The sequence below is a fragment of the Astatotilapia calliptera genome, chromosome 20 (assembly GCF_964374335.1).
Source record: "Astatotilapia calliptera chromosome 20, fAstCal68.1, whole genome shotgun sequence".
Classification (NCBI taxonomy): Eukaryota; Metazoa; Chordata; class Actinopteri; order Cichliformes; family Cichlidae; genus Astatotilapia; species Astatotilapia calliptera.
In genome coordinates, this window is record NC_137441.1 from 26,731,939 (window position 1) to 26,755,500 (window position 23,562).

Here is a 23,562-nt window from a genome sequence, read left to right on the forward strand (position 1 = left end):
CATATTTGGTTGTTTATTTTAAATTTTAGCATATAACAATACTACTGACTGGAAAAACAGCCAAGTCTGATGGGTATGTGTGGAGGTGGACCTCACAGACTAAAAACTACTGCTGATGCTTTTTGAGCTGGAGGTGTTAAAAGTCCAGGTGACTGATTTTGAACACCGAGACTCCGCCTGCTCTCGAAGCCACTCTAATCTGTGCAGGGTCTTCTCCAAACAACAAAGCTCTAGAATTGATCTTTTGAAATAAATTTAGACAACTTTTTTTCATTTTGGTTTATTATTTTATTACTGTGATTTTTTTATCGAGGCAGCTGATTTAGTCTATCACAACACTGAGGAAAATGTAGCACACCTCTGTTGAGGCTCCTTTAAATTTTAGATGAAAAACGGTTGTGTGTGACAGATTTGCTGTCATGCTTTGGGACACGTTTGATTTTCTGTAGGTACATGGCATCATAAACAAATGGTTCAGTGTCATGGGGAAGGACACTTCAGTAACATTAGCAGCCCTTCAAGCTTGTGTTGTTGTTTTCAGTTACTTCTTTTTTCATCACATCATTGGAGATTCTAAAACTAAAAAAAAATTGATAAACTATATTTTGTCATGTTTCGGCTGTGTGCAGGCAGAAGAAGGACCCAAATGCAAAACTCACCACACAGGAATTAAACTCAAAAAGCTGCTTTATTGCAGAACAGCACAAAAATATAACAAAACTAAACTGGGACATGGATAACTAACACACAGGGAAACACAGCCATGAGGGAGACTACAACACTGACAAAGAGAAACACAGGGCTTAAATATACTGAGGGATAACGAGGGAATGAGACAAAGAAGGAGAGCACAGCTGGGAGAAATCAGGCTGGACGAGACAAGGGAAGCAAAACTAGAAATACTGACATGAGACATGGACCTTCAAAGTAAAACAGGAAACACACTGACTGAACTCTAGACATGTAAACTTAACAGCAACTGGGGAGACAGACCATAGGAACCTGAAACATGGTACAGAAAGGCACAGTAGACACAACATGGAACATAGGGAAGCCGCATTACAAAACCTAAGAAATAAACCTATGATAACCATAACTGAAACCTAGGGAAATAGCAAACACAGTACAACAAAGGACTCAAAACATAAACCATAATATAAAAACACAAGAACTCAAAAAGCTGGGTCAGAAAGTCCCAGAACCGTGACATATTTGTGCCTGGACAGGTAAATAGAATGGCACATGAATGTGATGGAGGCAAATCGGGAAGCCCTTGTTCTGTGACAAAAATGCATTTAAAATGTTAAAATCCTCCATCACAGTCATTAACTTGCATGAATGCCACGTCAAAAGTGACTTAGAAAGAAAATACATCCAAGAGTTTTGGTTGATTTCTGTTTATTTTATGTTGTTGGCTGTGCAAATTAAGACTTTAGGTTTGGTTAGGGGTTACATTCAGTTTCACTTCAATTTAATTTTACTTACTAAATCAGTAGAACATTTATCAAGCTGGGATAACCACATTTACTCAGGGCTTTCTTGACGTGATGTTCTTCTGTTTCCCTGGCTGCTCTGTCTGTGGGGATGGTGTTTGCTCTGTGTTGTAGCGTCCTGATGACACCCAGTGGATACTCCAGTGGATGATGAGAGTCAAAACTTAATACTGATCCTATGCGTGGGTTAACAGTACAGCTGTAAGCTGTTTTATTAAAGATAAAAGCTGTAGCTTTTAAATATCTTAATGTGTTGCTCCACCAAGTTAATATGATCCTTGAATTGTGGTAAGTCCTGAGATCTGATTTTCACCCAGGTGTCATCCACATACCTGAACCAATGACTTGGTGGTGTAGGATAGCACTGACCTTTGTATGTGAAATATGTGGAATGAAGACACAGTTCTAAGAGTAAAACACGCTTGGTAGGTGCTGAGAGAGGTCCTGTTATCCCTCGTGAGCTACCTCCACTTCAGTGACTCAAACGCAGGTGAAGAGAAATGTTACATCATACGAGACCATTGTTTCACCTGCCTCCATAATGATGTTCTGGATGTGGTGTTTAGAGCTGCCTACCAATGGACTGAGGATCAAAAGCCAGAAACTTTGAGATGTTATAGGTGACCGAGTTGATCATACAAACAATTGGTCTTAAAGGTACACATTGTTTATATATCTTCGGTGAACCATACTTGATGTAGCTTCCCCTGGGTATATCCTGTGTTATGAGGGCTGGTCAATAACATTGTCTTGTTCTAACTGCTACAGACAATCTATCACCCTCTTCCTGTAACCACAGTGACAGAATTTTCTCATGATAGTCTTTCTGGTTTAGCAAAACCGTGCACCTGCCCTAGCTTCCCGGAAAGATGATAACGCTGTTGTTTTTACTAAGCAATGTGAGTGCCTTCCTCTCCTCCATGCAGATGTTGGATGCTCAGCTGTTCATTGAAAGCTGGTTCTGTGCCTTCTGGAGGACTTTTTTTTAAACAGTATGTTTATTGAGTTTTATATTACAGAACAAGCAAAGAATAATAGTACAGTTAACATAAGATTTATATTAAACATCATAGTCCCCAAAATAAACAAATATAGATTTAAAATAATAATAATAATAAAATAAAATAAAACAAAACCAATGCACAGCATGGGTAAAACAAACAAAGCAAGAAGAGAAACAACAAAAAACAAACAAACAAAAAAACTCAGCACCAAGTATCATTTTCTAAATTAATTCACTTCATAATGTCTCAGAAACTCAGCTAAAGGTAACCCTATTTCTTCAAAATCTACGCCCTTTCCTCTGACAATATAAGTAAGTCGTTCCAATACAATATATGAAGCCATCTCCTTTACCCACATTTTTACCCCTCCTTTACCCCTTTACCCTGCACCTATTTCACATTTTACTAGCAAAACCAAAGCATGCCTCGCCTACTCCATGCCTTTACTTCCTTAGAAAATACTAATGCATCACGCAAACCTCTCAAATAGAGGTTTTAGTTATAGTTAATCGGAGCATAGTGAAACAAAATAAGTACATTCACAAATAGTATCTACCCCACCTCCCCACCCCCGCCCGAAAAACAACAACAACAAAAACAAAAACATTGTGTTATTAACTGAATGAACTGAGGGCTGCGTCAGGTCCGATAGACTGTACCAAACAGTAGAGGGCGTCAACCTACGGATCTTGCTTCCCGTTAGCCCGTAAAGCTGCAATAACCAAGCCTTGACATTGCAAAGATGGAGGCTGTTATAGTTTAGACCAGGATATACAGAAAGCACAAACTGCGAGTTTCAGAGCTCTGTTATGACATCATTTCCAGCTGGTCAAGGTAAATGGAAAAAAGTACCTGAGCTATCCGCTTAGTAAACATTAGCGTCCTTGCAAAGTTGGATAGTTAGCTAGCACAAATGACAGCCAGCTAATCTAGCTAATGTCAACGAATAGGCTAGCGTAGTGAGCATTAGCTGAGCTAGCTAGCAAGCAACATCGGATCTACTGCAGTGTAGTTTGGGATAATCGATAAGTTATCGCAAGCGGTTTTTATTAACGTTAGTCTCTTGACTTGTTCATAGAGACAACCCAGTCGTTAATTTCATATAATGTCATCTACAATATGAGGAAGATGTTTTGGTGTCAATGCTAGCCATCGTTAGCAATCTGCTCGTTTTCAGAACCGTTTCCTGGTTATTCCTCGGCTTGTTATTACCCAGCCGAAGTGTAGGGCACAAATGTTTCGTTCCTGTTGTTAGTTTAAGGCTTCAGTGCAAAACAAAACCCGCATCCAACCCTTGCAATGCTGACCGCAATACTTTTTGTTTTCTCTTAACGGAGAGAACGTAACATTAGCCAAAACATGATATATCTAGGCTGTTTGGATCTTTTTTCCTGTCACGGCACATATCAAGAAGTACTCCTTTTTTTTTTTTTTTTTAAAGAACTAACCCGCAGTTAGTCCACACTCATTTTACTTTCGCTAATACGTGTTTTGTTGTAGCTAACAAAACATTTAATTACAAATTCCAAAATGTGTGAACTACGCATTTTCATTGGTTGGTCAACTTGTTTGACAAACCAGTCAAACAAGTTAAAGCTGAAAAACTGCTGTGGTGGTCGAGACCTAAACAGTGAAAGAGGTGTGACCATTTCTCTGTTTGCAATGTAACAGCAGTTCACAAGTAGCACGACTGTATCCACTCTGGTATTATAGTTTGGACAAGTAACCGATTGGTAGTGTGCCTAACTTTCCGTATTAAGCTGCCCTCTGGATTTGTGTGTCTGCAGGTGGAGGCAGGAGGTGTGAGTAGAGTGCAGTAGACATCAGCAGCATGTACTCCGAGTGGCGCTCGTTGCAGTTGGTGGTGCAGAGTGACCAGGGCCACCTAAGTGTTTTGCACACCTATCCCCCAAGTGTGGGCACAGAGGTGGCAAATGCTGTGGTCAAACCTCTGGGCACAGCTGTAAGCCCAGTTGCCACAGAGAACATCCTCAAAACAGACAAAGAGGTAAGAAAAGGGTCAACTACGAGCATGTCATTTTAATGCTTTGGTAGTCTGCCATCCTACATCTCTATCACCGTGACATTTTAACTCCAGTTACCAGAGCTAAGTAAACACATGAGTACTTTTAGTGGTATCAGTGTGCTGTTTTGTTTTGTTTTTTTGCTGATGATTATTTACGTAGAAAAATAGAAATTAGAACATACTGTGGTCCATATATTTTTGTATATGTGGCTCTTTAGGAGAGTGTGGGGGAAAACTGGTCTAAGATTATCCACTTAAATATGTAGCACCAACTACATTCATAGGTGATGAAAAGTGTAGTACATGATAATAAAGTAATAATGGGGTTTGGGTCACCATATTTAAAATAAAGGTTCTAAATACATTTTTATATCATTATCAGAATCTGGACTCCCTCTTTTTGTTTTCTTCATCTTCCACTATCATTCTGTTGCTGGTGTTGCTGCACAGTGCTCAGTAAGGGTGTCAGGACTATCTGTTTTGTAGCTACTCTTGCATATGCAGGCCTGACTGATAGTGTTACTTAGATGGTTTCTTCTATCTATTGCTTCTATTAAATGGTTGATGTTTTTGAACACATTAAGTGCACATTATGCAAGAAATGAGAAGAAAGTACTCTGCAAATAGTTTTTATATGACAAACCACCAAAGCACACACAATTAATCCTGTAATGTACAGTATTCGTGACACCTTAAGCTTTTGTGTAGGCTCTAGACACAACTTGACACGGGCCAATTTAAACAGTTAGCTATAAATGTAAACCAGACACAGCTCTGATCTCTTTCTTTGCATGATCCCCATAAACACTGGAACGTCTGCTGACACACACCGCTGTGAGCAAGTTAATGGCAGAGCTCACAGTAAAGCAGCTGCTTCAATTAATGATGTGACAGCGTGTGTCAGGAAGTGATGCGAGTGGAGCTGCGTTGGGTTAAAAATACATCGGCATTACTCAGGTGCACCATGCATCTGAAGTGCTGCTGTGGCTTTGAATGCTGCTTCTTGCTGAGGGTAGAGCATGGATAGGAATACTTAGCCATACTGACCTCTGCAGGATTCTTACACAAAACCATTGTGGGAAATTATGCAAAATATCACTGGAAACTGAGAGCACCTAAGCTGTCTTGTAATCTAGGCTCTTTTTAGTTGCCAAGTATGCAGGTTTATGTTGGGCGGGGGCGGGGGCATATTTTGATTGTATTTGTAGGATACAAGGAGCTTTTCTAAACTTAAACACTGTTGCCATTCTTCCTCTTTCATTAGGATTGGGTGATGTAGCTTCTCTGCAAATATAAGATAATTACTTATAATAAAATATCTAACAATGGTTTGGTTCCCAGGTGAAATGGACTATGGAGGTGCTCTGTTATGGTCTGACCCTCCCCTTAGAGGGGGACACTGTCAAGCTGTGTGTGGACGTGTACACAGACTGGATGATGGCCCTGGTGTCGCCTAGGGACTCGATGCCTCAGCCTGTGGTGAAGGAGCCCAACATGTATGTCCAGACTATTCTAAAGCATCTCTACAACGTCTTTGTACCAAGGTATGTCTAAAAACTTTATTTCCCATTAGCTTGAATTTAAGGATGAATGCCTTTTCACTGAAATCTTGGACTGCTTATATTGCTTTCATGTTCCCTCATTTCAAACAAGCTGTTTCTCCCTCCAGGCCTGAGCAGCATAGTCTGAACCACATCAGGCTTTGCCAGCAGGTTCTGACTGCAGTCCAGAAGCTGGCACGAGAGTCCGTTTCCATGGTGAGAGAGACCTGGGAGGTGCTGCTGCTCTTCCTTCTTCGCATCAATGACACCTTGCTCGCACCACCCACAGTTGGAGGTAAACAAACCTTTCTCTCCTAAACTGTTCCTTTGTTATCTACTTGGTTATTATTTGTGATGATTAGTTATAATACCCCCCTGTTTTTCCCTTTTTCAGTGGGGGTAGCTGAGAAGCTGGCAGAGAAACTGATGGCAGTGTTGTTTGAGGTGTGGCTGCTGGCGTGTGCCCGCTGCTTTCCCACGCCGCCATATTGGAAGACAGCAAGGGAGATGCTTGCCAATTGGAGGCATCATCCTCCTGTTGTAGAGCAGTGGAGCAGAGTAGCCTGTGCTTTGACCTCCAGGTTAGATTGGATTCAGTTCAACCTTTTGTGTTTTCAGTGGTAAAAGATTTTGTTAGAATTATGATATCTATATGTAGTTAGGTCCACAGGTTGTTGGACAGTGACAGTTTTTGGAGAGATTGCCTTCTTCAATGTAAAAGGCAGTCTCTCCATCTCAGACTAATAGAGCATGCTTTGCAGCTACTGAAGGCAAAGAAATTCACAAACAAGCAGCAACTGAAAGTGGCTGCATTAAAAGCCCAGTAGAACATCTCAAGGGATGAAATGTGGTTTGGTTTTTCGAGGTCTCTGTTAATGCAGTCTGTGTATTCCTGTCTCATTTCTTCGTTTCAGACTCCTGCGGTTTACTCATGGACCGTCCTTCCCACCTTTTAAAGTTCCCGATGAGGATGCCAATTTGATTCCTTTAGAGATGGACAATGATTGCGTGGCCCAGGCGTGGTACCGCTTTCTACACATGCTCAGGTGCTTATTGCCTCAACTGTATAAAAATGCCTTTGCTTGAAAAAGACATGTTCTTTCCTCTTTCTAAACGACATACATGGTGTTTGTTTGTTTTATTTAAGGGGAAGTTGAAGTTGCCTATCTGCTCTAGTTCAAGTCTATTCAACTGCATCCAAACTTTCATGTCTGGCTTTTTTAAATGTTATTTCATTTGTCATTCCCTCCTTTATTTCCTTTTACTTCCTTCGTCTACCCAACCTTATGTCACATTTATTCAAGAAAGATTTAGCAACACTTTTAAAAATTTGGCTTAATCCATTATTACGTTTGCTTTCCTTTTTGTTTCCAGCAACCCAGTGGACCTGAGCAACCCCGCAGTAGTAAGCACAACTCCAAAGTTTCAGGAACAGTTTCTCAATTCGAGTGGCATACCCCATGAAGTGGTATTGCATCCATGTTTGAAACAACTACCCCAGATCTTCTTCAGGGCCATGAGGGGTGTCAGCTGCTTGGTGGATGCCTTCTTGGGTAAGAGGAATCCTAAGTTAAGACGAAAAGCTCAGTTGAGTGATATTTAAGACATTCAAAATGAGGATATACTTAAGGGATGAATGATAAAGCAACTTCAGCTTGGAGACCATTTTTGCAATCCATTATTTAATGGATTATGTTTAAGAAATATGTTGTTCCTGCTTTTGTGGCAGCTACCTGCTTTAGGAATTTATCCCCATATATTATTGTTGCCAGAAATGATTTCAGAAACTGCTGCAAAAGAAAGCGTTACTTTGACAGACGTGTAAGCAGCTGGTTTTTATTGTGATCTGTTTGGCAAAAAGTTTTAAGTCGCTCTAAATTCAGTTTCATCCTGTAATCGTAATCTGTAGAATCTTGTCTTTAACAAACAGTAAAGCCAAACACTTCTGATGGGTTTTATAGCGTAGATGAAAATTTGTGTTATTTGTGATTTATAGAGAGAAAAAGATTTAAAATGTATTTTTTTGCCAGTGTTGTTCTCTTACTACCTCTGAGTAATCTCAAGATGGAGAATGTCAGTTTAAAGATTTCAATAGAAACATACCCGTGTGTATTTTTCTCTTTACACTGTAGGTGTCTCTGTTGAAAAGAAAGCTGTACGGGAGAGGGTGTTCACTTTTTGTCCAGTGCCGCTCTCTCATGGTACAGACATCAGCTGATACATGATATAATGTTTTGCTCTGGGCATGTTAGTGGATTGGTCCATTCACTGTTGGTGATGATACTCAGACTCACAAGTGATATATGTCAGATATTCAGGCTAAACTGCAAGATCATCAGGGGGACTCCTGCAGGCATGAAAATGGAAAATCAAAATGGAAATCAGTGATTGGTGATTTGTATCTAACCATTGTCTTGCATGTCTGTGAATCAATGCTGTCTATGATCAACTCACATACTGTCTTAAATAATACTGTAAATGGAAAACTGCTTCAAAATGATTATATTTACCCAAAACATGGTCTGTTCCCTGGGGGGGAAAACAATGGTTGCTGATTTATTTTTTTATTTTTTTCGCTGCCAGGCTAATCAGATGACACCGCCCCACCCCCAGATATCTGAGGAAAATTGGACTATTATACCCCGACTCATTTTACTTTTCTGTCACCAGGCATATCACGTCCCAGGGCTGACAGTGCCCCGCCCACTCCAGTCAACAGAATTAGCATGTCGCCGCCGCCCTCAATCACCAACACCACGCCTCCTCATAGCCGCAAGCAGCGCCACACAGTGGTCACCAAAACTACAAGCAAGAGTTCAGCTGTAAGTTCTGTAACTGCTACAGAGATGCAGAACAATAAGTGTAACTGTTAGATGTTTAGAGCTTAGCTTTCTGTTGGTCTGCAGACAGAAAAGAGTTAAATACTTGAACTTGGCATATTATTCTTTCCATGCTGAAGCTGCACTATCTAGAATTTGTAGGCAGTATTTCAGTACACTTGTCCAAATCTTGTGATCTTTTAGTTGAACTAGTCAAGCTGTTTTCAGCCTATTGAGATATCTTCTATTCCCACCGCACCCTGTAGGGCAGTGGTGGTCAGCCAAACAAAACATCGCAGCAGCAACAGCAGCAGCAGCAGCAGCAGACTTCGTCCTCCCCGACTCTTCTTTCCAGCCCCAACCAGAGCAGTTGGGAGTCTCGGCCCCTGCCAGCCCCAGCTCGACCGAAGGTCAACAGCATCCTCAACCTCTTTGGCCAGTGGCTTTTCGACGCTGCTCTCATCCACTGTAAGCTCCACAGCGGCCTCAGCCGAGACCCCAGCATGACGGGTAAGAAGCGACGCAACGTCTCACGCTGTTTAAAATTATGCATGGGCAAGTCGGTGTTCATAAGTATGTGTTCATATGGAGTTATGTGTTTTTTGGTCTTTATTTAATTTATTTATTTAATTTAATTTTTTGAAAAATTTGTACTCTGTTGTTGGGATATCTTTTTGTTTTTTCACCATTTTCTCTGAAACTCTGTTGGGCCTTTCTGTGTGTGGAGGGCTTGGTTACAAGTGGCCTCGTATGAGATTTCCATCTGACTCTAATCCATTTGCATCGACCAACAATTTAGACCTGGCTCAAACTACATATAGGCTTTAACCCTATCCTAAGGAATTCATACGGTCATTTAATTGGTACAATCATTACTGGCAGCGGAGCTAAGAGTTAATGACAGCACATACACTTTTTAGCGTTTGCAATTGGCCCTCTTTGGCTCTTCTCACATTTCTCTTTTTGGTGTAGTGTCCTGCACGTGTCTATCATGTCTGATTAATGTAAGATATTTGTAATGGTCAGAAGTCATGAGCAAAAAAGAAAAACCACACAATTCATGCCTGATATGAATTGATCCCAAAATATTGGATCTGCTTTGATTTTTTTTCTCTCTCCACTATTTCTGTTATCTTGCAGCCTCTTTTATCCAAATTCTCCTTTCTTATAAATCTTGTAAGTAGGAATGGCAGCTTTTTTTCCCCCTCACTTGATTTGCGTTTCTTGACAAAATCTTCTTGCTTTTGAGTTGAGTTCCTCATGGTCATTGTCATCATCACCATCGTTTTCTGTTCCAACTCCTCGCCATATATAAAAGTTCACCAGCATTCTTTCAGCGTTTCTCCAGAGGTTGATGGAATGGGTTTCACCAAACTGACCACTTGTCTCGACATTAACGTTGCCAGTTTGTGACAGTACCACCCCATTTAAGTTGCCATTTTCTTTTTCCTTTGAGTCACGCTAATCCGTACTATTGTGTTTCAGACTCCCCTCGAGTTTAGCATTGTTTCTTGTATTTTCTTTTTGATGTTGTCAGTTCACTTCAGTTTTGAATTATATATTTTTTTTATTGGTTTAGTGCCTCAATGCATGAAGTGAATGTGACAGTCATATGATTGCAGCATTGAGGGATGCTGACACAGGGATTTTGCTTTATGTTCCTGCAGCAGTGAACGCCTGACACGTTTTTAGTACGAGCACACTACAACTTATTCACGCTTTGTGCCGGTGCTAGGCGGAACTTCTATGGCAAACTCTTTGTGTCAGAGTTCCCTTTATTGAATGCTTTTATTAAAGGATGTGAGTGTGTGTTTGCAGTTAATAAAGCCCTTCCTTTCTCTTGTTGTGATAGTGAGTTAATATCTGCTTTTTGTTGCTTTTATGTTTTTGAATTTTTACTGTTAACTTTTCGTTCTAGTGTGCATATAGTATATTTTTGTCTGCTTTTGCCTGTTTTGTCATACATGCATGAAAACTGAGGACTGCAATGGAATTCAGGGTTCTTTCATTCTTTTTTTTCACACTTTGTACAGCGATAGCCACTCAAGTGTCCTTGGAGCTGAGGAGGAAGGGTTCCCAAATGTCCACTGACTCCATGGTGAATAACCCAATGTTTGATGCCAATGAGTTCCCAGAGAGCTATGAAGCAGGACGGGCTGAGGCCTGTGGGACTCTGTGTCGCATCTTCTGTAGCAAAAAAACTGGAGAGGAGATTCTACCAGTTTACCTGTCGAGGTATATACTTTTTTTTTTTGCCAAATTAAACTGGTTTTGTTGCCATCTTCTTAACAGTAGGAAAGAAAATGATATGGTTTTCTTATTTCCTTTTCTGCAGGTTCTACATGGTCCTGATTCAGGGTCTGCAGATTTCTGATTTCATCTGTAGACCAGTTTTGGCTTCTATCATTCTCAACTCTTCCTCTCTCTTCTGTACTGACCTAAAGGGCATCAATGTGGTGGTGCCCTACTTCATAGCTGCGCTGGAGACCATTGTGCCAGACAGGTTAGACTGGTAGTTTACTTTCATTTGAGACCATTATTTGTTTTTACTCAGTCATGTAAATGTGTTATGTTAGAAATCAATTATATTACTTAAAGCATGTCTCCATTATTTTTGTTAGGGAACTGTCCAAATTTAAGATGTATGTAAATCCTACTGATCTGAGGAGAGCCTCCATCAACATCCTGCTTGCTATGCTCCCACTGCCACATCACTTTGGCAACATCAAATCAGAGGTAATGACTTTGGCGATGTTTATCTTTAAGCTGATAGTAACAGTCTTGCTTAATGCTGTGTATTGTACACACATTGGTGGCTCTTTCTTCAAATATTAAACTCTTTAAAACCTGTTGATGATTACGTAATCATAAAACAAGCCCTGAAACCTTTTCTTGTTGCAGAGTTTAAAGTTAGTCAAGGTTGCTAACCACACTGACTCTGTGTTCTTTAGGTTCTGTTGGAGGGAAAATTCAACGAGGAAGATGGCTGGCCTCATGACCAGCCTGTGTCTTTCCTTTCACTGAGGCTGCGTCTTGTCAATGTCCTCATAGGAGCTCTGCAGACAGAGACTGACCCCACCAACACACAGCTCATACTGGGTATTTGCTGATAGCTTCATATATTTGATTTCAGTTATTTTAACTCTGTATATTGTTTGTACTTTATGATTGTGTAAAATTGTTGTTTTTTTTTTGTTTAATTATTATTTTTATCCCTTTTTTCAGGTGCAATGCTAAATATTGTTCAAGACTCAGCTTTATTAGAGTCCATAGGCACCCAGACTGAAACAGTAAGCTTGTTTTCTGCTAATTAGTTAATATTTACGGTGCTACAAGCTGGACTGGGCATTAAGATTTCTGTGTTTTTCGGTGGCAGGGGAGCATAGATGGCAGCCACTCAACCCTGAGGAGTCAGGGTCACAGCCGTACCAACAGTGGCATCAGCTTCAACAGTGGAGGCAGCACGGAGGCCACCAGCCCAGACTCTGAACGCCCTGCACAGGCGCTTCTCCGTGACTATGGTAGGACATGCCGCTCCTGAACATACACTAATATTTTTGTGCTTAATGAATTAACACAATAATACTTTATTTGGTCAGATAGCAGGTTTGCTGAAAGATTATTTCTAATGATCCCTGGCTGATTTCTCATTAGCTTCCAACTCCTCTTGACTCGTTTGTGGGTTTTTTTTATAGCTAACGTGGTTAAAGTGGTATGCAGAGTTAAGAAGCGTTGGGTAAAATATCTTTGTAGGTGATGTAAAGTGTTTGCTGTGATGTTGTTTAAGAAGAATTTGGGATTGGGGTGGGTGGAGTTTCTGCTTTGATTTGCATTTTTTTTTCTCTTAATGATTGGTTGCAACAATGTTGCCTAATCAAATGGATTTCAAATTTAGTATTTACTGTGCAGGGCTGAGTGATGTTTTGTTTTCATTTGATCATTTTCTTTTTTGCACAAATTTATGTCTGTTTTCAGTGAACAGTGCTTCACATAGGCAGTCGTTTTCCAGCAGGAAACTGGGGGAAGGGATTGCTTGGTTCCTGTGAGACACATCTGTAGGACTATAGCATTGTGTTGTGAGGCTTAGTACAGGAAAAGCAATGCTTTAGAGTGGGTCATCTGTTGTTATAAATGCTGCAGCCATTTCAGTGTTATTTGGGTTTTCTAGTCAGTTTCTGTTCTGGTCCGTTCATTTAATTTCTTAACATTATCTCTTAAAAAAAACACTTGACAGTGCAGAGTTCTTTGTAACAGAGGTTGTAGTAAAAAACGGAAATAAAGAAGATTGTTGTTGTGTCACATACCTCACACAAGGTTGCGTTGCTTCCACTTGTACAATTTCTTTTCTGGGACAAAGGTGTCCAGATAGTGGACTTTACATTGTTGTTGAAAATCAGTCTTAGGACTCTTTGTTTTCAAAGTTTTTAGCCCCTGTAAAAAGTAGCTCAAACTAGGAAAGTCTTTTGTCAGATGAACTGGAATTTTCCTTCCACTTACATATATTTAATGTAATTGGGTGATAAATGTTAAGTAATCCTTAAAAATTTCAGTGTTCCTCTGTTTTTAAAAAAAATCTCGAAATTATTTGTTAAAATAAAATTTGAAAATGCTATTTTGATGTAAAAATGCTAACATCACTCAGTTCTGTTCCTCAGCAGCTTGTTTACTGCTGTCTCTTTTTTACTCTGCCTGTATTTTGCTCAGGATTGTGTGCTTTGCTGTATTCTTTCACCTCTAATGCATGTTGTATGTTAATATAAAGCAATATCTGCTAACACCTGAGCATTCAGAAATGTCTTTCTGTGTGACTTTCTAGCTTTGGTGCTTTAATCCTGCATTGCTCTATTCTTTGCAGTGTTTGGTATTTTGGGGTGTTATATGATCTAGCTCTTCCAGATACTGCGGCAGGCCTGCTGGTGCGCAGCATCCACCTGGTCACTCAGAGGCTCAACTCCCAGTGGAGACATGACATGAGCATTTCACTCGCTGCCCTGGAACTGCTGGCTGGACTGGCCAAGGTAACTTGAACACCATAGAAGCTCAGTGTAAGAATGTGCAGTCATTACTAGCTGGACTAGCTAAGATAACTGTCGTGTTCCAGTACACCAATGTTACTCAGGCCTCAGCAGCTTTAGTTACTGTAGTCTTAAAAAAAAAAAAAAAAAAAAAACCTTTAAAAAATCAATTTAAAAAAAAGAGTTTTTGAAAGAGCTCTATTCCAGGAACACCCTTAATAAAATGTCTGGGCCGATTATGGGGTCAAGCGAAACCAGCTGCGTGTAGGGCGTGCTAACTTATACCGATAGTTATTACGCCCCATTCCCAAATGACACAGTGCAGCTTCACAGAAGACTTGTGATACATTTGGGTGTTTTTTGCCACCTTCAGTCAGATAATTTCCTAGCTCAGAATAAGGGAGTTGCCCTCACATTGTACCACAGATTGCTGTAAAGAGAGTTTCTCTAACTTGTAATGACTGTGAAGTTTGTGTTTGCAATCACACTGCCAAAATGCATGAGCAATTAATATGTCAATATTCTACTTAATACAGAATTCCGAGTATAGAAAAGACGATATTCTTGTCTTTTGGCACAACCCACTTTCATTGTTGCACTTTTTTTGTTGCACTGTTGTGTCTGCACTGCCTTGTGCTTGTATCATTCTGTTCTGTCTGGTGTTGCACTGTTTTTGCTTTGTTTTGTCTTTTTGTTTTTTGCAACTTTTGCCATTTTTGCACACTTGCACTTTATTTAGTCATGTGTTGATCACCTGTTATATGTAGCACCAGGGTCTTGGAGGAACGTTGTCTCACTTCACTGTGTAATGTACCACTGCACATGGTTGAAATTACAATAAAGCGACTTGACTTTACTGTTCCTTTACATACTTTTCTACTCATAATCAAATATGTTGTCATTTTGGAAAAAAAGGGCAACATTTTTAAACCAAATTTTTTCACAGTTGCATAAAACAAACCACTTTTAAAATGTATCTAATATAGAAGATTTTTTTCCTGTGTCTTTGTGTATGTCTTAATCAGGTGAAGGTGGGGGTCGACTCTGCAGACCGTAAACGTGCTGTCAGCTCGATATGTGGTTACATTGTGTTCCAGTGTAGCCGTCCAGCTCCTCTTCAATCCAGAGACCTCCACTCCATGATTGTAGCTGCCTTCCAGTTTCTGTGTGTGTGGCTCACAGAACACCCTGACATGTTGGATGAGAAAGTAAGTCTAAAGACCTTTTTCCCTCTCTCTTTCATGTATGTCGGTAGGTAAGAGAAAATCTATATATTGTTTTGTATTTTCTTTTGCTCCAGGACTGTTTGGTTGAGGTTTTGGAAATTGTGGAGTTGGGAATCTCAGGCAGTAAGTCCCGTCAGGAGCAAGAAGTTCGACATAAAGGGGAGAAGGAGCACAACCCGGCTTCCATGAGAGTGAAGGATGCTGCTGAGGCAACTTTGTCCTGGTGAGACTAAAGCCCCCTTTTTTCATTAGTACCTACTCCGGTCAGCTTACTATGCTTTTCAGGGTTTTCCATTTGGTCATAGTACCTGGTGCCAGGTACTTTATTTAGCACCTACTCCGCCGGGCTTCCAAGCAATCGTATCCAAAAATGTGACATCAACAGACTGCATGCCACCAGTCAGTGGCATCACTTGAGTGGCATCATGATGAGTCATGAGAGCGTCTCATTCAGGAAAATCCAAACCAAGCAACGAGGGGAACGGCTACAAAAACACAACGCTGTGGTCCCCAAGTCTGACAAAAAAAAGCCACAGACCGAGCACCAGGTATATCGTTGCCTCAACGCCCAGCTTTGTTGTAGCATTCATGTCACGCACTAATTACGCCACGGGACGCTCGGCTGCATTGCTATAACCACAACCAGGCACATTAGGTGGTAGTGGATTGTAATAGAATGGGAGTCCGGTCAAGATCAGACTAGGTACTAATGGAAAAAGGCAAACATTTTTCATTGTAAAATGGTTACGTTACCATTTCATCACCTGTATAAGTCTTGTGATGTGACCAGCAGTCTGCAGCAAACACCAGATTTCCTACTGTGGGATCTCCTTATCTTTAAACTTAAACACTTGTATTGCACCTTGGCTTTTTGATAAGCTAGTAAAAGTATGTCTACTGTAAATTGTCTTTTGTTTGCTAGATAGGCTAGACAGATTGATATCACCTCCAGTGGCAGTCAATCACACAATAAATTTGTATATAACTTAAATTTAGCTACCTGTGACAAAGCACAGCCAAAAAGTCAGCCACAGCCACAGACCGAGAATCTCAGCTGCACACAAAAACAGCTGCGCAATGACTAAACTCTTCCTGTTTATAAAGGTCTATCAGAACTGGGTCCAAAAATGGAGTTTACTGAATAGTTTATAACAAAGTGTAAATAAAATCGCACTATTTTGCCCCAGATATTCATCCAGCAAACCTCTCGGCTGTGAGGGGAAACTCCCCACTCAGCATAGCCGTGGGTTGCGACTTGGCCAGTCAGCCAGAGAAATTCACCCCCATAGTGATGCTGATGACTTTTCCATCATTAGACTTGGTGATAACACTGAAGTGGATTGTGACTGATTCTTATAAACCAAGTAGGGTTTTTCTTCAAAATCTTTTATGACTGTGCTAAAGTGTTGTTGCTTCTGTTGTTTATTTTTCTGCTTCCTCAGCATCGTAGCTGGCCCACTTTTTTTGCTGAACCTTCATACACATGACTTTTGGATAGTGAAATATGTTGCATTCATTGACCCAGTTTGCTTGTATTTATGTTCTTTCTTATATTTGTGTTTCCCTGGTGCTCCCTAGTATCATGCAGGTGTTGGGGGCCTTCCCGTCTCCCAGTGGGCCTGCGTCTACTTGCAGCTTGCTGAATGAAGATACTTTGATTCGCTATGCCAGACTCAGTGCCACAGGAGCCAGTAACTTCCGTTACTTTGTCCTGGAAAACTCTGTCATCCTTGCAATGCTGGAGCAACCTCTTGGCAATGAGCAAAGTCAGTAGCTTATTGTCTCGCTTTTGATATTTTTAGTTAATAAATTTGAATGCTGGGAGAAAACAAAGTGTCTGGTATGCTTTTAATATGGGTCTGTTTTTGTCCTCACAGACCCCAGTCCTTCTGTGACAGTTTTGATCCGGGGAACGGCTGGTCGACATGCCTGGACCATGCAGCTCTTCCATCAACCGAGAGGGGCCAGGGCTAATCAGAGGGTGAGATCGCACTCTAGATTAATACTAATTAAAGTTAACACATTTTAAGCTAACTTTGCTAAAACATATTTTAAAGTTGCACCATTTTGTCAAACTTGTAGCACCACATCTGATAACACATCTCTGTTATATATCTGTTTTCTTCTCCCCTCCCGCAGCAGGTGTTTGTTCCTGAAGGCCGTCCAACACCCAACAATGATGTGGGGATTAAGTACAATGTGAAACAGAGGCCCTTCCCTGAGGAGGTGGATAAGATCCCGCTTGTCAAAGCTGATGTCAGTATCCCTGACCTGGATGACATTGTTAGTAAGGAGGTGAGAGATCAGCTTCCCGTCGAACCCTATAATTAAGCTTCTATCCACATTATGTCTGATAACACAAAAATTAAGTTATTCTCTTACAGGTATCGGGTAAACCATGATTTGTTATATCTTAAAGAGTATTGTTTGTTATTGCACAAACTTAGGTGTCTTGTATGGGCTGGGAGGAAGATTCGAGAGCTTCAGATTCACTGAACAGAATTTGCCCTCGTGTGAGTTGTTGGAAACAGGAGGGCTCATTGGGTGTTGTGTTAAATAGGTCAAATCATCTGGTTTAGTGGTGATCATTTTGTGTGGTTTCTCAATCCTTTGCAGTTTCTCTGTGAAACTACTGGTGCTTCTCTAACACTGTCTCAACAAACTTTTATAAGGGCTGGAGAATGCAAACCAGTACAACAGCCCTTTTAATAAACTAAAGGGCTGTGTACTGGATTGCATTTGATGGTATGGGTGATCCATTATTAAATGTTTCCCATGGTTATAAAGTACAGATGACACTGTCATAACGTTTCCTCTTACCTTTGGGGGTCAGTATCTGTTTGGACTGTGAGGGTTCTGCTTCAATTCACGTTGAGCTCATGCAGTCGACGACTGTTCACGAGGCCCTGTTTTAAAGATGTCCCGCCCCCATCTTTTCAGCTGGAAGTTCAGCACGACAAGCTTCGTAATCTGATGACCAAGCAGATAGAGTATGAGAACGCCTTGGAGCGACACAGTGAGGAAATCTGGAAGTCCACTCCTTTTCCTGACCCACAGACAGACTGCAAACCCCCTCCACCCTCACAGGAGTTCCAGACAGCACGTCTCTTCCTCTCCCACTTTGGCTTCTTGTCTCTGGAGGCACTTAAGGTCAGTTACTTTTTAATGTCAGATTACAAACTCTTTGATTGATCGGTATTAAATATACATGCTAATTGGTAGGTTTCCATTGTCTTTCTATTTAAAGCCTTTTTCAGATAAACGATGGGTTGGTTCTTTTTGTTCTTTCTACTATTCCGTAAAAGTTGTGATGGAGATCTTAATATTTCTCATCTTGTAACATTTATGTATCACTTTAAATACGGCACAAGTTTGAGTGTATGTTATCGCATTAATGGATAGTATAGATCTTGAGTTGCTGAGCTAATATGAAGACATGTTTGCAAGAATGTGCTAAACTGCTGTACATGAAAGAAAGATGAACTTCTAAAAGCTCTTTAATTTGAAAAAAGGTCATATTAAAAATGTTGCCTATCTGATCCTGACAAAAAATACTTAAATCTGTGAAATAAAATGTATTTGTTAGAATAATGTTTACATAACCCTTCATAGGAACCCAACAACAGTCGTCTACCTCCTCACCTGATTGCCCTGGAGTCATCCTTGCCAGGATTTTTTGATGACATCAGCTACCTGGACCTGCTTCCCTGCCGACCTTTTGACACGGTCTTTATTTTCTATGTGAAACCTGGACAGAAAAGCAGTCATGAGGTAAGGGAATACAGATTGATTGATTATTGTTTACCTTTACAATGTACTGATGTTAACTTAGTTACTTCTTCCAGTTACTTATTTATTTACACACATAAAGAGGAACAGGAAGAAGAAACTCTTTCATTATCTTGTTCTTGTTGTTGGTGATCAGATCCTAAGGAATGTAGAGTCTTCGGCCAGCGTCCAGCCCCACTTCTTGGAGTTCCTGTTATCCTTGGGTTGGCCTGTGGACGTGGGACGCCACCCAGGCTGGACAGGACACTTGGACACCAGCTGGTCTGTGAATTACTGCTCTGATAGCAATGATGTACAAGCAGGTAAGACACTAAGATGGTCATCGAAATTGTTATTTATCTGTTTATATGTTATTAGTAACTCAATGAATCTTTGTTTGTTTTTCCAGAGGAAGCGGGTACACCGGAGGACACTGGTGGTTCGGTGTTCAACGGAGAGAAGAAAGTTTTGTACTATGCTGATGCTCTGACAGAAATCGCCTTTGTGGTTCCTTCTCTAACAGAACACTCAGGTCAGTATTCACGATCTTCAATATGAATTCAAAGATACTGAAAGCCTCTGTGCTGAATTGGAGTTGCAATTTGCTCTCATTTGGCAGAGGAGTCTTCAGTGCACAGTGACTCCACGGTGGAGGCAGACACCAACTCAGAACTCATGCCCGGTGTGCTCAAACAACCCAATCTCACACTGGAACTGTTCCCCAACCATTCTGAAAGCATGGAGTCCGCTAAAAAGGTAGATTTCAGCTTCTGTGAGTATATGTGGCCTCTAATGTTTGATGTAATGCTTGATCAAAATGAATTTACCTGTTTTATCTAGCTGAGTCCTTTAGTGAAGGCAAAGAGGTCATCGACTGGAAAATCCTTCCCCCAACTGGGGCCTGAAACAAAGGCGTTTGTGGTCTGGGTGGAGCGCTTTGATGATATTGGTAGGTATAAAGTCTCTATTCGGCCCACCACCCCTCCTCTCATACTGTAATTTAAGACTAGCCCCCTTCATAGATTATAGTCAGCCAGCAGGTTTATCCTCACAAAATATTTTAGTATAAAATACTTAATCTCTGCACTGTTAGATGTTGTCTGTAAGAAGGTGTTTGCCAAATTATCAATGTGCATGAAAGTCTTCATTTCTCTGTTTTTTGTTTGTTTTTTTAGAGAACTTCCCTTTGACCGACCTTTTAGCGGAAACCAGCACGGGCTTGGAAGCTAGCATGAGCAACAGCACTTCCTGCAGGTATTCACAAGTTTATGCTTAATGCACTTGCCTGCCAGTATAAAAAAAACATGTGGTTTCTGAATTGGTTTTGGTCAGGTGCAAAAAGGAAGAACGAAAAAAAAAAAAACAATGCTGCAAAACCCAATGTGCAAAACAGGAAGTGCTATGCAGCGGGCTGAAAAGAGGAACTGTGGCAGAGCAGTGACAGCAGTTGTCAAGTGACTTGAAAGAAAAATGAATTAAAAGCATTTTTGTAAACATTGCTCCTTTGTTCACCATCAGCAGAATTACACAGTTATTTAAATAGACAGAGTACATGCATTTGAAATGTAGCTATCTTCTTATCCTATCTTTGCCTCCCTTTTCACTTTATTCGTAATGTTGCAGGTCGGGGTTACTAGAAAAAGACGTTCCTTTGATCTTCATCCACCCTCTGAAGACGGGACTCTTCAGGATCCGCTTGCATGGTGCTGTGGGTAAATTTGGCATGGTGATTCCTCTGGTGGATGGCATGGTGGTCAGCCGCAGAGCTCTTGGTAATTGCTCATTTATCTTCCACTTACTTAACTTGTCCATCCTTACCTTACCACACTTCAGCTTTTTTCATGCATCACAAGGAATCATTTTCTCACCATTTTCTCACTATTAATGCGCACGCATGAGTATTGCACAATGGATGTTTTTACTTGGAAATGCACAGGAAATAAACTCCCATTTAGAAAGTGTGTGGTGTTTCCCTCTGAAGTTCTGGTTTCTAATGTAAAAGTATTGCTCATCTGTGTCGTCAAGTTGCATCACCAGGCTTTGAAAGAACCCATTTAAGGCATTTATTTAACTTTCCTGTGTTGATGAACAAGTTTAACTTTGGGGGGAAATAAAAAAAAAAGTCTTACTCTGTTGAATGTGCTGCAACTCTTGGCCAGCAGATGGCACAGTTAAGTGTTTTGGTTTTATCTGTGGCTCTACACTTTCACACATAATACTCTAAATCCACGTAACTCACATTGGCTGTGTCGCGCGTGAGTACTGATGAGCTTCTGTTTGTGTGTCTGCCTCTCAGGGTTCCTCGTGCGCCAAACGGTCATCAACGTATGCCGACGGAAGCGTCTGGAGAGCGACTTGTACAACCCTCCTCACGTGAGGCGGAAGCAGAAAATAACCGAAATTGTGCAGCGTTACCGCAACAAACAACTGGAGCCCGAGTTTTACACCTCGCTCTTCCATGAGGTGGGGGAGGGAAAGCCTCACCTCTAACCCTCCCCCCCTCTCCCCCATCTCCTGTCCTAACACTGGCACACAAGCGCACACAACAATACACACATGCACGCACACACCCCCGTTATTCTGTACTCATAAACCACCTACAACTGTGCTTGTACACACACAGACACACACATGCACACACAGAATCTTTATATTTATACTGTATAATTTTGTTATTTATATGAATACATATATCAGCACTGTTTGCCTTTGACTCTTAGATCAAAGTGTCAAAAACCATGCCAAGGTGGGGAAAAAACAAACAACATTTCTGTGTTGCGGCTACTCACTGAAGATCTGAACGGCTGAAGTTCAACAGTGAACTTTGCTCCTCGTTTTTAGGTTCACGCTTTGTGGCAAAACAATTTCTGCTTGTCTTTAACCGCAATACAGTAGTTACACTGTTGGCCTTTCTGAACTTGTAAAAAGTTTGTCCGTCGAACCTTGTAATATGAATGAACTTCAAGAGGTTTGGTAATACAGAGTTGTGTCCAAAATCCAGATCTGCTCATCTGTTTTTGTTTCTAACAGATTTATGGTTGGATTATTATTATTATCATTTTTTTTGCCAAGGAGATAAACATCTTGTATCCACCTTAAAATGTCGTAAACACATATATATGTATATATAGCTTCAATGCAGGTAACTTAAAAGTTGACCCGTCATTGGATCTGACGACAGACTTCCTCGACGTTCACACATACACACACATGCAGACACACACCCTGCTTTAGTCTTCCTAGTGTGAATGCACACTTGGCCTCCGCAGCAGCTGACTAAGCACATGAGACGTTTATAGTTTTGTATCGTTTTCTTCTGGCTTTTACTGTATGTAGACGTCATTTTTGACACTTGTGCTCTGTGCCAGGCCATCCCATTGCGCAGCTGCCACTACATTTTGTGTGTGCATGTATGAGTAAGAGTGTGTGTGTGTGTGTACACAGCAACATTTGCTTGTCCAGCCAGTCACTTGACACTACAAGGAGTCCGAGACCCCTAAAAGCCCAACACGTTGCATTTAAGGTTGAATCCTGTCACTTTAAGATATACAATTTTGAAAATGCCACGACATACGTCGATCGCGACATTAGATTTTAGTTTACTCTTAATGCTTGGAAACACAAGAGTTTACTAATAGTGAGAGGGGCTACAGAGCTCCTGGAGTTTGCGCTTGATGTTTTCAGGCCTAATTTGAAATCACCACATTTTTAAGGTTGCAAGTATCTCATTACGAAGCAGAACCAGAGCACAGTTTTTAAGTGTCTCGCTCCTCCAAACAAAATCTATGTGATAGATTCAGAGGCCAAAATACTTGTAGCTAACAGGATTATGTGACTTTATTTTGGCTGATCAAAGCTGTATTTTCTTTCTTTTTCTCCTTTTCTTTTCTTTGGAAATGTAAACCCAGGAAGAGATAATATTTAACATGTCAGTTATCTTCAGTTTGGATTGCAGAAATGTGCACTTTTGCCTTCACAAATGTTATGATAATTCTTTTTTTTTTTTTTTTAAATACAATTTCACTCTTATTTTTCTCACTGTACTTTTGGTTTTAATTCAAGCCCTCTCACTGTCTGCCTGTAACAATGTGAATTTATTTATCACAGAGATGGAGCAGGGCAAACACCTTTAGTTTCTTTTGTTATATTGGAAAGTCTTAATGCACTGAGCACATTTTTATGTTCATTTTATGTTTATTTTCTATTCTCTTTGGTTACCTTACATGTCCTCTTTTGTACTTTTGTGCATTTTTGGAAGAAAAATCCTGCTGAAGGAAGAGTTTTATCATGTGAAATATGAATGAAGAGGACGCGTTGTGGAGTTTTTAAACCTGTCGTGTCTAATTGTGACTCTCTTTTTATGACAGTGCTGTATGCACATGCCTTTTTCGGAAGGAAAGTACATACAATGAAAGACAAACTACATACAATGAGTCACACGTTGTATCCTGTAAGTCCTCTGAGGTTTGAGCATATTTAAGGATTTGCCATGTACAGAAGCAGAGGATAATATGTAAATATGTGATAGATCAAGGCATTTACAAGTTGTTGCATTCCTCATCTGAGATGGCAGAAAAAGATATGTATGTATGCGTTTTTTTGTGTGTGGGAGGAACGCAATGGGTATTGAATGTAACATGCATCAATTAAAACTATTATTGACATTTTAA

At 40.5% G+C, this 23,562-nt stretch overlaps 1 protein-coding gene across 10 annotated transcripts; it reads left to right on the forward strand.

Moving 5' to 3' along the window:
- The first annotated feature begins 3,181 nt into the window (after positions 1-3,181).
- Positions 3,182-23,562, forward strand: ralgapb (Ral GTPase activating protein non-catalytic subunit beta). 10 transcript variants are annotated; one of them, XM_080294734.1, is made up of 32 exons: positions 3,192-3,331; positions 4,285-4,505; positions 5,865-6,067; positions 6,193-6,359; positions 6,459-6,645; positions 6,979-7,110; positions 7,439-7,617; positions 8,197-8,265; positions 8,735-8,886; positions 9,150-9,393; positions 10,917-11,118; positions 11,219-11,386; positions 11,505-11,619; positions 11,835-11,982; positions 12,109-12,173; positions 12,260-12,404; positions 13,771-13,901; positions 14,924-15,106; positions 15,199-15,347; positions 16,703-16,890; positions 17,002-17,105; positions 17,264-17,419; positions 17,572-17,637; positions 18,065-18,274; positions 18,737-18,895; positions 19,050-19,215; positions 19,302-19,424; positions 19,512-19,648; positions 19,733-19,841; positions 20,068-20,146; positions 20,516-20,664; positions 21,189-23,562. In XM_080294734.1, exons 2-32 carry the CDS (start codon positions 4,329-4,331, stop codon positions 21,380-21,382), a joined length of 4,656 nt encoding a protein of 1,551 aa, XP_080150860.1. In that variant the 5' UTR covers positions 3,192-3,331; positions 4,285-4,328; the 3' UTR covers positions 21,383-23,562. The 10 variants fall into 10 exon arrangements, with proteins under 10 accessions (XP_026008954.2, XP_080150866.1, XP_026008958.2 ...); XM_080294735.1 differs by having other exon boundaries at positions 17,267-17,419; XM_080294736.1 differs by having other exon boundaries at positions 13,780-13,901.